Genomic DNA, 13,469 nt, shown 5'->3' with positions numbered 1-13,469 from the left:
CAGGTTTTTAGTACTTGTCGGCCTTCCCAAATCAACTCAAGTCAAGCACAAACCCAAGAATCCAAATCATCAATTCGAAAACAATACAAATGAAAATCTAAATACCGGTAATTAAAATGGAACCAGTCAACATCAAATCATTTTTTACAAGATATTTTGATTTGATTCAAGTATACTCAATCGAAATGTTCAGATGGGATTAAGTACATGAGGATGAAAGTACTAACCCTTCAAATTAAAAAATAAAAACCATCCACACAGACACACACACACAGACTCACTTTATCCATATTTAATAGAACTGCAAATGAAAAGAATGAAACTAAACATTAAAGAATCATCAATTTTAAAAAGTCGTATGATATAATCACTTTTACATTGAATTAAAGTTGTTTTTTTATCTTAAGATGACATTTATGATTGTCATTTGAAAGCGCAACTAACTCGTCAAATTGTTGATTTTTAAAGATAATTTTGTAATGCGTCACGAACTTTCAAAGTATTTCACATTTTATCTTCGAATTTTTAATGTTTAATTTTGGAGGCTTAGTTACTCGTTTTTATTCTAGAATGAATCGTTCATTGTTCGTGTCGCATACGGTATACAGCACATACACATACGTCGGTTTCTTTTGAAACAAGTTTTATCCATTGGACAAAATGAACATGTTAATACATGAATATTATGACTACACTTGTAATAGTCATTTTACAATGCTAATCATGATGTCATTACGCGCACGTTGAAAACAGCAAAGAAAATGAGACTGACTTATTATTAAAACAATACAATAGTTCAGGATGATTGATGTTGAATATTCCATATTTATGTTTAAAATATGTGCTAAGAATACCCAATTTATGACAATGGTATTCACTTTATGCTTCAGTTTTACTGAGGCTGCATCTGTCTTTTATCGCAGATCTAAACCACTCAGGTTACATGTGAAAATAAGCAAAATTTCAATATTTAAGCAATATTTACTGTAAACAAGGGCAAAAACAGGTGAAGTCAAAGCTCAAACACTACTTTTACTAACAAAGTACATTTCGTTAATTGTCTAAAGGACAATCAATCAATTCATTGTCACAAATATTTTTATCTCAAAAACTAGCGCCGATTCAAAGAAACTGATGTTATATTCGGACTCAGCAGCACAAAATTACCCAGAAGCCATTGAAATACGTTTTGCACTAAAAAAAAAAGTTTGCCAGTGTTATTATTCAAACGGGTGAGTTATTATTGAAATTGATCTCAACTGATGCTAACTCTTCATTATTGTGATGACTGGAAACGTGGAAGACACAAGAGTTGATGGAGAAAAAAGAACATCAAAGAGGTTTAGAATCTCTTAGGAGAGTTATTAAAGGTTAATAATGTTGAAAACCAGAAAGGACCGACAGGAGATCCCTGAGGAATGACACTGCTAACATTGCTAGCACCGCTAAAAACCACCGGTGTTTTTTTGGTCCTTATACCAGTCAAAACGGATATCAGACATAAATAGTTGTAAAATTCATACTCTGTATTTTTACTTTGACCAAGTATCACGCAAATATCTGAACTTGTACTTAAGGACCTTGAGTGAAGTAATTTCAGAAAATGCCAAATGAAATCTAAGTAATTAAACATTTAAAAAATAATCATAATAATAAAATAATTATAATATATAATATAATAAATAATAAAAAATAATTTCAATTTCGTATGTTTGACAAAGAAAGTGTTTATCCAAAGTAAGAGGCTGGCGGCAACGAAACCGGAAGTGCGACGTCATTACCCGAACAACAAGGACAGCGCTCAATGGGGAAAGTGTAAGACGCCACTCAGAAACAGGACTCAGAAAGCAATATTTCAAACTTATCGGAGGGGATTCAGTTGTTTGAAGAGCTGGAGGAAGATGTTGTCTACATAATGCACGATGGACCGCACATGTACGAGCCAGATACTCAGGATGATGAAAATGTTGTGCCTAACGACCAGACACGGAGTGGAGACGAGACCCACTGACGTTGAAAGAATGGTCTGCTTAACTGGCTACGATTATTAGCCTAGCATTATTGTTTGAAATTCGATGCTGTGCCGTGCTGTAAATTGCACACGATGAGATTACCTATTTGTTCCATATATTCTGCTAGCACTGAGAGGCGTGTACGTCATAGTAGGTTGGTGCCCAACATTGTCAAATTAACATTATTTCTTGTCACATAGTGACTTGTGATAGTACTAGTAGGCACAACTAAGGTACACTAAATAAATCATAAAATGCATCGTTGTTAAGCATGTTGCTTTGGGTCTAATTATGAATCTGGGTGGGTTGCTTCAGAAAAATTAACGAAAGTATGGTTAAAATAGTTTTAGCCGTTACTATTACTCAAAAGATGGTTGTCCAAGTTTAGTTCATATTAGCTGTTTAAGTACCGAGTGTTAGAGCTTTTTCCACCTGTACCCAAGCGGCCCCCTCCCTCCGTGCCCCCATCAATGGAGCCCTGTGTGAACCATTTTATCTTTATTAGCGACATTCGTGATTAGCATTTGTGCCCCAGGCCAAGCTTGTTTTCTCATCGTGGCTGCCAATCAAAGGAGGTGACAAAGACAGGCCACGCCCCCTCGTTAGTCAACAACAGGAAGTAGACTTCCTGCCTCCTCCTCAATGAAGAGTGTTCGATAGTCATACACGTTTGCGTGATGAGAACACTGTGAGTCTCAACAATCCTCTGCCGCCCCCTAGTGTCTCAACTGTCACGTAACGAACAGTTCAAAACATTATTTACAAACATTAGAATTAATTTATTATACAGTAAGTAGTAGTGGTATTAATAAAGAATAAAAAAACAACTATAAACAATCCTTCATATATATAGTCTTTTGAGTGATTATTGTCATCATATGCTTGAGTTTTTATGTTTTATTGAGTCATGGCAACAAAAACAAAAAAGTGAGCGAAAGCTCACAACACTTTTAGATAAAAATCAGAGATGACAGTTCAGTCCACAAAAAAAAAAGTTAAAACGTGTTAAAAGTGCGAGTGCATGACAATTCTTTTTTTCACAACAACAAAAATGCATCTTTGGCAAACAAAACACCTGAAAAAAAAACATTTACAGGAAATTCTTTAAAACAAAACAGTAGAATCAAACAGCTTCAAATGAAGCTGCATGTTCATTGCTTAATATGCTAACGTGACATCAACATGCAGCATTTGAACATGAAGACACTAACACTAAAAACATTATCTAGAAAAACTACATGCTAATATGCTAACGTGACAAGTCGACATGTAGCATTTGGACAGGCCAAATAACACTACAAACTCATTCCTAGAAAAAGTTTTGTGCTAAAATGTGCGGATACGCTAACATGACAAATTTATTGTTAGCTAACAAGCTACATGCGCACATGACAACCTGGAGTTTTTGATCATAAGCGCACTAACACTACAAACTTGCTCTTCATATTTTGCTAATATGCCAAAATGTGATGTTGACATTTAGCATTTTACGGTGTGCATTGGCTAACATGACAAATTTTAACTAGAAGCCACGTGTTGACATGTCAGCATGTAGCATTTGAACAATAGGATATGCTAATGCAACAATCTCTCAAGTAGAAGAAAATACATGCTAACATGCTGACGTGACACGTCAACATCTAGCATTTAAACATGAGGACATGCTAACACTAAAAACTCGTTCTTAAAAAAAAAAAGTTAATGGTAACATGCTAATGTGACATGTCAACAAGTAGCATTTGCACACAAGGACACACTAACATGTCAAACTTGTTCTTAACTAGAAGAAGCTACGTGATAACATGACATATTCACATGTAGCATTTGAACACGAGGACATGCTAACATCACCTGTGTCAGTAAACTCAAACCTCATCATTTCATTTTAAGCTACCTCCTAACAAGTTAGCATTCTCGCAAGCTGAGAGTGACAGCACAGGCACATGACTCAGCATCAGGCACTCATTAAGTTTTGAATCATTTGTGACTTCCCGTGGAAATAAAAAAAGGTAAGAGCGTCTGTTGCACTTGTGAAATCAAACTTTGTAACGTTATCCAGGGAAGAAAAAAGAAAAAAAGTGTCATCAGACTTCCTGTTGGAGGCGTGGCCAACGTCCGTGGGGGGGCCCATCAGGACGGTGCGATGGCGGCAGCCATGTTGAGGGTAGGGCGTGCATCACTATGATTGAGTTTGAAGAGCAGCTGCTCTTTCTCCCGCGTCAATGTCTCATTGAACAAATGCTGACGCTCCAACGATGCACGCGCCTCCTCACGCTCACGACATGCGTGCCTGAACCGCAACAACGACAAAATCAAAAACATTTAGCGCACACACACACACACACACACACACAGAAAAAGTCCCCAAATTGGTGAATCTGCGGGTCCTGAGCGACAAGTATTCAGGAGTCCACAGTTCAAACTTTCTCGAAAGAAAAATAACACGTTACCCGCAAGTTAACGTTGACATTTTCAGTTCTCTATTTTCTACAAAAAATATATTCCACCAAAAGTCTTATTTTTAAGAAAATCAAATCTTTTATTCAAAAAATAAGAGTTGTATTTTTTTTAAAGTTGTATTTTTTAATCATTATTTTTTATTTTTATTATTTTTATGTTATGAATGTGTGTGTTTTATTTTTGAGAAAAGTTTTATATTGCCAGAAGTGGTCAATTTTTTTCAAGCTTTCCTTAGTTTCTAGAAAGTCGTATTTTTTGAGAAAGTTTTTTAATTTTTGAAAAACATTTAAAAGTTTTTCACATTTCCAATTTTTCACAAATTTTTTTTTTTTTTTTTTTTTACAAAACAGTTGATTTCTGGGGGAATTTAAAAAAGTCCCTTACAAATAACGTTTTTCACAAAAGTGTGAACTATATTTCCAGAAGTGTTCAAAGTCACATTTTCTTGAAAGTGCATTTGGAAAATTTTATATTTTTGAAAAAAGTCCATATTTTTCTAGAAAACAATTCCCCCCAAAAAATATAATTTCTAGAAAAAAAGTCTTGCTTATTATTTTTAATTCATTTTTGAAGTTGTACATTTTTGGAATTTGTGTATTTTCTACAAAGGTTTTACATTTCTAGAAAAAGTGGTCAGTTCTTTTTAAAAGACTTATTTTATAGAAAGTCGTGTATTTGAAAATGTTATAACGTGTGTAATAATTGTTAGGGAAAAAAAACTTAGTTTTCCATTTCTACAAAAGTCACACAGTTTCTGCAAATAGTCTTATGAAAAATATGTATATTTCTGAAAACAGTATGCCTTTGAAAAAAAAACATTTACTAGAAAGGACTTAATGTGTCTATTAAGAAAGTTGTATTTTCAAAAAACAAGCTGGCTTTCTTGGCAGGGGTCTGAAAAAGTCATTTCGTTTCTTCATAATTTGGATCCTTTTCTTAAGAAGTCAAATATTTGGCGATTGCTTGGCCCCTCGGAAACTCTTAAGTTGGAACACTTGTAAGTGTAGCTGAGTTAGGAACTTGGTGGCGGGATGAATTCAACTCGCAAGACAAGGCGACCCAAAGTTGCCTGGTTTGTTAGAAGAGCCTTAGTGTGAGTTGCAGTCCTTCCCAGAAGACTTTGGACGCCCCCAACTGGTCACCAGTCAGTGCCAGGTCACGTACAGACAGGCAAACATTCCCATTTCTTCATCTTCAATCAAGCTAACACGCTAACACGCCTTTGTGACACGAGAGGAAAACCCTGCAGGACAGCGGCTATCGGTGTCGCGCGTACTTACTGCATGACGCTTTGACTTTTATCCAGACGAACTCGCAAGTCTTCATTTTGCTGCAACGTTTGCACCAAATGATCCTCTGCGCATGACTTCTCCTCTGCCTGAAACACAACATCGGCGTCAACAACGACATCATCTTCGCTGACATCACATTAATGACCGTCATTTCGCCACAATAACACATTTGTGCATTACACAAACGCCCAAAGTTGCCCTTTGAAAGCTGACTTTTTTTCTTCTCGTGCAAAAAGTGCTCCCATGATTTGCTGATATCCACACTTAAAAAGTGGAGTATTATCTGCATAGTAATGCATCAACTCCATCAACAATCTACCGCTACATTAAGCACTATATTAGCTGATTGTCCACACAACACTACTACAGCAGCCGTACACAGTACAAACGAGTAGGTTGGACATAGAGTGGTGTGGAGAACTAGTGCTAACTTACTAGTATAACATACAAGTTTCTCTTTTAAAAAAAAAAAAAAAAGTATTGAAATAAATTGACTTTCCCCTCGATATTCTCTTTTTTTTGGCACCCATATGTATAATTCACAACTTGAACTTGTCTTTTTTTTTTTTAGGAAGGATTACATTCACTTCAACTAAGTGGATCACTAAGGCAACAAATACATCAACAAAATCCCGCTACATTATGCACTATGCTAGCTGATGGTCCACACACCACCACTACTACTACTACACGGTACGGATGAGTACGTCGGACATACAATAGTGTGGCAAAGTAGCGTGCGCATTTTCCCAAGTGCGACCTTACCAGTTGCTCCATGTGTTGCAACTTCCTGTTTTGCTCCCTGAGGCGTTCGCTCTTCATCTCGATGACGAACAGCAAAGATTCCTGCTCCGATTCCCAGAACGCACCTGGACTGCCGTGCGCCTGAAACGTTTCATGATCGTTGGTGAGGTGGAAGCAGTCAGCGGTTGCCATGGAGACACTCTTACCTGAATGTTCCTGAGTAGATCTTTCTTGAAGGTGGACTCTTGGACACGCCTCTTTAGCTCATTGTAACGCTCAAGCTCCGCCTTCAACTCGCTCACCTCCACCTCCACACGCCAACACACAAAAGCAGGCTGATGACGTCTAGCATGGTGCGCACGCGTGTCAAACGGTTGCTGTGGTTACCTTCAACAGGTTCTGACTGATCTGAAATTTCTCGGTCAGATGACCTTTGACCTCCTCATGAGCCCGCTCAACCTCTGTGGAAGACCACAAGCCTATTACATATATGCACATTGCACACAAACCTGACAAATGAAAAAGCCAAGTAAAGAAATAAAAAATAGCCTACTAAAATTACTGAAAGAGCATACCTGGATTTAAGAACATTTGCTCTTTATTTGCATGTTTTGAATCGTTATCATCCATTTGATGACAAAGGATATCAAAGAATCGGGGCATCGTAATACACACAAGCGCAGAGAAGAAAAACCTTTTTAAGGGTGGACATCAAATTTGGAACATGTTCAAAATGTCTTTGCGACAAGCAAAATTGTTTGCGGCTGTTAAAAATGTTGGAGAATGGCTTTGCCACCTTGAACGAAAACTGACCAAAAAAGAAAAAATTTATAAAAAAATCAACTTTAACTACATTCGCAAACCTTCGCCGCTCAGTAAGAACCCGGCTTAAGCCTACGTCTCTTGATACTAACAAATACACGTCTGATCAGAAATCACAATGTAACTAACAAATGACATATATACTTGGATAAAACTGTTTTAATACTTTCAATACTTTTGAGCAGGTTACCTCTCTCGTGGAATTGTGATTCAAATTCACAACTTAATGATGACCAGTGTTAGTTCATCAATATTGCCTAAAAGACAGGCATCAGTACTGATTAAAATAAGCGCGCACCGAGAAAACTGAATACGATGAAGAGGGAAATTTAGGTGCACCTAAATTTTGTGCCGTTGGGCGCAACAGTGCAACAAGTTAGTCCCAAAATAGCACACGCACGTACACGGTCAGACACAAAAACACACACACACAGTTTCCACACACACAGTGGCAGTGTGTAACTACCGTGTATGTGTTGTTGGTGTTGTTGCAGAGTTTGTTGTCGTTGTTGTTGATGAACGGCGTCGAGCTGAGCGCACGTCTCCGTTTTGACCTTGACAAAGAGAAAAGACCGCACGCCACGTTAGCCACTGAGCGCGTCGTGTGTGCGCGCGCGTCGAGCCAAGCCCACCTTGTCGAGTATGGCGAGCACCAGCGTGCACACTTCCTCGTCGGCGTGCTCCTTGAGAAGCTCCGCCCTCTCTGCGTCGCCATTGGCCGAGAGCACTCCCTTCAGTATCTTCAGTTGCCACTCCAAGCGCTCCAGGTGCTTTTCCAACGCCGCCGCCGCATTTGCGTTAGCTTTAGCCACACCCCCACCGCGTCGCTCAGAACGCGCACGCTTAACTGAGAGACAGCAAGTCATATGGCAGCGACCACAAAGATGACATCACTTCCTCCACCACCACGCACACAAAGACAGCAGCACATTTTGTCGGCCACGTAACATAATTGCCCAAGTCGGTTTTCTATATTTTTGGAAGACAAGAAAAAAGCACTAGCATTAGTATTTTTTTTATTGATATTGTAACAAAAACTTCAAGCAGACGGGTGGACAAAAAAGTGAACGGAAAAAGACCCAATTAAAAATACCGGTGTGTTTAAAAAAAAAGTTTTTTTCTTGTCTTCCAAAAATATTGAAAAATGACTTTGGAAATTATGCTACGTGGCCGAAAATATGCGCACGCACACAGATACAAACACGAAACGCACGCACGTGCACAGACACACACTCCCACAAGCAAACACTGACCATCTTGTCGGTTGTTGTCTTTGTCATCTTTCTTAGTTTTCTTCTGCAACATCAACAAAGAAACCAAGCAACACGTTAGCGCCGTCACCAAATTATCGCGCAAACGACGCTTGACGCGGCCAGCAGTTGGCGCTTTGGTGAGGAAGTCCGATGACAATGCGGCGGCGTTGAAATCAGGTGGGGTGACACCAGAAAGTGACGACCGCATGCGACAGGAGGATTGAAGCGATCCTTCCGCATGCGCGGTACTCTCCAACGGACCGACGACTGTTGGAAAAATACATCTGCTTGTTTCCCGTTCAACTTGGCGTGTAGCAAACGTTAGCGACGTTACACACGGTGCGATTTTGAGGGGTTAACAATTTGGACATTTGCGATCGTAGTTGGAAACTTGCATCTTTTGTCCCTTTGTCATCGACTAAATGCTTCAGCCAGTGAAATGAAACCAGCCAGTGAAACCCCGGTTGCGTTTTTGCAATTGTACGATGTTGCGCGCAAGCGTATGCAGCATAACATGCAGGCAATGATTCTTTGTTTTCAGCAGACGGACGAGTGAATCATTCCTTGTTATTTCTGCATTTGTGCATTTTACGTCAGGCACTTTGTTGGGCAGATAAGACCTCAAAACGACGTTGAGTGTGTTCACGGCAATTATTACTTTCGTTTTTCATTACTGTTTTCGATTGCACAGTAATTATACTCTGCTAAGGTAAACTGCGTCAGTACCGCGACGACATTCTTGATTTGCCACGCAGTGGGCCCAGCGCGGGAATGTCGCCACCAGTTGACACAAAATCTAAAAGATCAAAAAAAGTGAAAAACCCAGCAAAATTTTCGCAGGGCTGAGGCAGGCAGTAAATTGGACGAAAATCACTTCAAAAAGGGTCATGCTACAGGTTCAATTCGAAAGTGAGATTTTATTTAGTGTTTTGCGAATTAATTTTATTTTGGTGATTGTGTTTGATGTTTTATATACAGCACTGTTGCAGCTGCAGTTGCTTGAGAAATTAAGTTGCGCTGATGAGTACCACTAAGCAATTCATACATTTTAGCTATTAATTCCAGATTATTTGTCAGGATACTTTTTTGCAATTAATGTCACGTTTCCAACCCTCTAAGAGATATTTGAAATCATTTAAATACTAATGAATATTATTATTAGTGTCGTTTGCTTTTTCTATAACCTCAGTGGAAAAACGCAGATATCAGATTTACTGAGACATTTTATTTGAAGGCCACATAAGCATCATTGAACCATGCTAATTGCTAGTTGTTATGCTAGCATGTCTATCGGGTCACATTAGACAGCCTGAGCACGTCTGCGCTGCTAAACCAATTAAAGCAACTAAACCAATTAAAGAGATGAAAACATTTTAGTGCTGACCACTCGCCACTTTCTATTCTGAGCGACTCCAAAAGATTTGCGTACGCAGCTTTGACGCTTAAGTAAGAGGTTCTCACGCCGGACAGAGGAGGAAACAGGAAGCTGACACGTCAGAGTCAACGCATGCGACAGGAAGTCAACGGTTTTGCGAAGTGGTCTGCAGGTGACGTGTTAGCATGTTCCGAGTCTGATGTATTAATGACTTTTTGGGGGCAAAATTTCAAAGAGTTCCCAGGTGTCTTGATCAGGCTCAACAGATACATTTTTTTGGGGGCCGATGCCGATATTTGGCAGGGAAAAAAAATCCAATAACCGATTAATCGGATGCTTCATTAAAAAATATATATATATATCATGAACAAAATAACTTACAAGAAAAATATGAATTACAGAAACAACATTCGACTGTCCTTTGACAACATGCGCGCGCACACACCAATTAAAAGGTTGCTTGCCAACAATGTCCCCTTTAATGTTTTAGTTTTAAACCTCGAACTGCTTGGACACGCAACACTGACGTCACTTCACAGCTCAACCTAAAACGTTTGTCTGGATGTTTGCTTGTCATGACAAAAGCAGGCTTGCTATGACGTCACCCGGCTTCCGTCATAAAAGTAAAAGAAATGTAAAAGACGAATCGAATCTTGAAAGTTTTTGTGATCTCAACTTTACTCCATTTTGTTGCAGTTCATCAAGAACCTCGTTCCAAACTTGCGTAAACGTGTAAAGGGAGCCCGTTTAAATCAAAGAGTTACGATGTGATGACGTCACTGTGTCAGTTCGTGAGTTTGCGTGTAGAATGTCGACCAGATTGAAAACAGATGTGCACTCATAAAAGTTGCACTTTGGCCGCGTTTGTGTTCTTCGCCGTGTCGTTGTTTGCGTGACTTTCTCGTCGGCTCGTGCACGTTGCCGTGAAAACGTTCGACTTTTGGCTTTTGGTAGAAGTCTGGGCGGCTGCGGAGCACGTTGTACGGGGGGGCCTCGGTCCCCGGTCGGCGGCGGGGCTCACCTTGCTATGGCCGCAGCCCATGCCTGCTGAAGCCGCTTCGTCTCGTGTCGTCCTCGTCGTCGCTCGCCCTCGACGGCGTCTTTCGGGGGCTTCTCTGTTCAGTCGTCCTCCCCCACCTCCGCCGTGTTACCGCCGAAAACTTGGGACGAAGCTTAGCAAAGTTCATGAACGCACCGCCGCCCGGCTTGATGTGATGATGCGTTCAAAGACACCACGGGCGGAGAGCTTTGGCCTTCTCGCGGCGCGTTGACACTCAGCGTTGGTAACAAAGTCAAAGTAAACACACATTGGAAACGTTCCATTCTATGAAGTCAAAATGTGCTTACTTGTGTTCCTTTTATGCGTTTACTACACTTTGTTGCTGTATTCAAGATACACACTTCGAGAATTTCGAGAAACCCAACGTGAATGTGGTTGAATTTAACTTAACGCTTGAAAATGTGAATTATGAAGACTGACTGCACCTCAAATGTTATTGAGTTAAAATCGGATCACAGCATGACTTGAAGAAGGGAAAGTTAACATTTAAACGCGTCAGTGAAGGCATCAGCGGTTGAGGCCGGGACATGCGCAGAGCGAACCTTTTGTCGTTTGTCCAAGTTACCGTAATAACCTCAAATCATAACCCAAACAACAACCCCCATAGCTTGTGTTTATTCCACTAGAAGCAACGTTTTTATGAATGTAAATTAAGAAATTAGACACGAAAGTGGATTGAAATGCATTTTTTTCTCAATTTAATAGAGTCACACAATTATTGTGGTCGTTTTCAAAACGTTATTGGTGATTTAAATATTATGGCATTCAAAGTAAAGTAATCCTTATTTACTTATTGAAATAGACTTGTTGCATAGTTCAAAAGGCAAAAGTGCATAATGGTAAATATACTGCATAAACATCTTTATAAAAGTTCTTTGGGTTGCACAATACACATGCGTTACCCTTCAAACTTCAAAGGAAAAGTCAACCAAAACATTTTTTCAAGAATATGTTCTATGCAAGCCCACTAGTTGATACAAGGCATTCTGATAAATATTGCATTTGTGCAATAAGAGTTAATCCACCCGTTTTTAGCCATCTGCGGGGGCGGCCATTTTGTCACTTCTGTCGACTGAAAATGACATCACAACTGCTCGGGGCTCAGGTAACGACCAATCGCGGCTGACCTGTTTTCTGAAGCTGAGCCTGATACTTAGCTCAGAAATCACGCCATCAATTTTGCTGTCTGCTATTATGTCAATGCAAAACGGCGGCCACACCCATGGCACTTCAGATAACAGATCCGTCTGGTGTACTGCAACAACATCTTGAGGCTCCCTACAATGGTATCAACACTAAAGGGAAGCTTGAATGACATTTGTAAAAGAAGCAACAACGAAAAAAGGAACTCTGAAGCCGCCAAGTTATATACGTGTTGTCGAAGCTTATGCCACCTCAATCCCAGCCGGATGTCCCTTGACCAAAAGATTTTTTTTTATGGGGGCTGTGGATGCCTCCCCATGTATTATTTGTGTGTTTGTGTTTGTTCTATTTTGTGTAAATCACACGTTAGGGTTTGTTGTTGATGTCTAATTTGTATTTACTTTTATTTTGCCTCCTTTGAGGCATTGCATGACCTGGAGAAACAGATTAAATCAATGAAAAAAACCAAGGTGACTCAAGTCTCAAGAGCGTCTCCAGTGGCTCCAGGGTGTAACTACAATTCTTTTGAAGACGCAACTCTCCAAATGTGTTTATGATTAATTGGACGTCAGCGGTTGGCCGAGAAAGCGAGCAAGCAGCTGTTGTCCCTGCGTGGAAACGTTTTCATGCTTCCTAGAACAACAACTGCTGCTCCAAATAGACACACGTGACAAATTCCACATGGGGGTTGGCGTGTGCGTGAGTGACAGCTCGTCAAAAATGGATCACAACCATAAAAGTGCACAAGAACAAACAACAAGACAAGTAATCTTTGTTACCAGGATGTCAGGTGTGGGTGGGCATTACCTGGGGGGAGGGGGGGGGGGGCGTGGCAAAAAAGTGCTACAATGCTCAAGTAGGTCGAAATCCAGCGTAGGCCTACTGCACCTTAAACATGTTTTGTTTTCTCCTTAATTGAGATAACTGTTGTTGTGATTTGGGCAAAACAAATAAAAGTTTATTTGATTTTGATTTTTTATAGCCCATTCATCAGAACTACATCCAGTTTTCTTTGGGTGGGCAGAGCGTGTCCGTGGGTGGGCACTGTCACACCTGACCCCCCGGTAACGCCCCTGGTCTCAGGTATATAGTTAGTATTCATGCCACACTGGGTTTTGCAACTCATAAAAAAGGACAAAATTGCTACTGCACTTGAAGTTAAACAATCGAATAATCGCTTACTTTTGACACCTCAAATACAAATAAATGCACGTAGCGGCAGCGGCTGAAAAAAAACAACACTTAAAATGATCAGAAAGGATATTTGGCATTTGGCAATCTTCAACCTCTTAAAGTCTTTGGACAGGA

At 39.9% G+C, this 13,469-nt stretch overlaps 1 protein-coding gene across 1 annotated transcript; it reads right to left on the bottom strand.

Moving 5' to 3' along the window:
• Positions 1 to 2,894: 2,894 nt before the first annotated feature.
• On the bottom strand, positions 2,895 to 11,511 carry ccdc69 (coiled-coil domain containing 69). The gene is made up of 9 exons (XM_086054562.1): positions 10,980 to 11,511; positions 8,584 to 8,626; positions 7,963 to 8,177; positions 7,797 to 7,884; positions 6,896 to 6,969; positions 6,715 to 6,816; positions 6,530 to 6,649; positions 5,753 to 5,850; positions 2,895 to 4,302 (listed from the first exon to the last, which is right to left on the bottom strand). Exons 1-9 carry the CDS (start codon positions 10,998 to 11,000, stop codon positions 4,143 to 4,145), a joined length of 921 nt encoding a protein of 306 aa, XP_085910688.1. The 5' UTR covers positions 11,001 to 11,511; the 3' UTR covers positions 2,895 to 4,142.
• Positions 11,512 to 13,469: the final 1,958 nt, after the last annotated feature.

Source organism: Filicampus tigris, chromosome 2 (assembly GCF_054856515.1).
Source record: "Filicampus tigris isolate MCC_2025a chromosome 2, RoL_Ftig_1.0, whole genome shotgun sequence".
Taxonomy (NCBI): domain Eukaryota; kingdom Metazoa; phylum Chordata; class Actinopteri; order Syngnathiformes; family Syngnathidae; genus Filicampus; species Filicampus tigris.
Note: the sequence above shows the minus strand (reverse complement) of the source record. Positions and strands in the feature narration are given on the sequence as shown.

What these genes read in the sequence shown, in the direction of transcription:
- ccdc69 (XM_086054562.1), bottom strand. Translation starts at nt 11,000, where the DNA reads ATGGGCTGCGGCCATAGCAAG. An exon ending in AGACAACAACCGACAAGATG is followed by an intron (nt 8,178 to 8,583) that starts GTCAGTGTTTGC and finishes GCTGTCTCTCAG; the next exon opens with TTAAGCGTGCGCGTTCTGAG. An exon ending in TGCAACACATGGAGCAACTG is followed by an intron (nt 5,851 to 6,529) that starts GTAAGGTCGCAC and finishes GTTGTGTTTCAG; the next exon opens with GCAGAGGAGAAGTCATGCGC.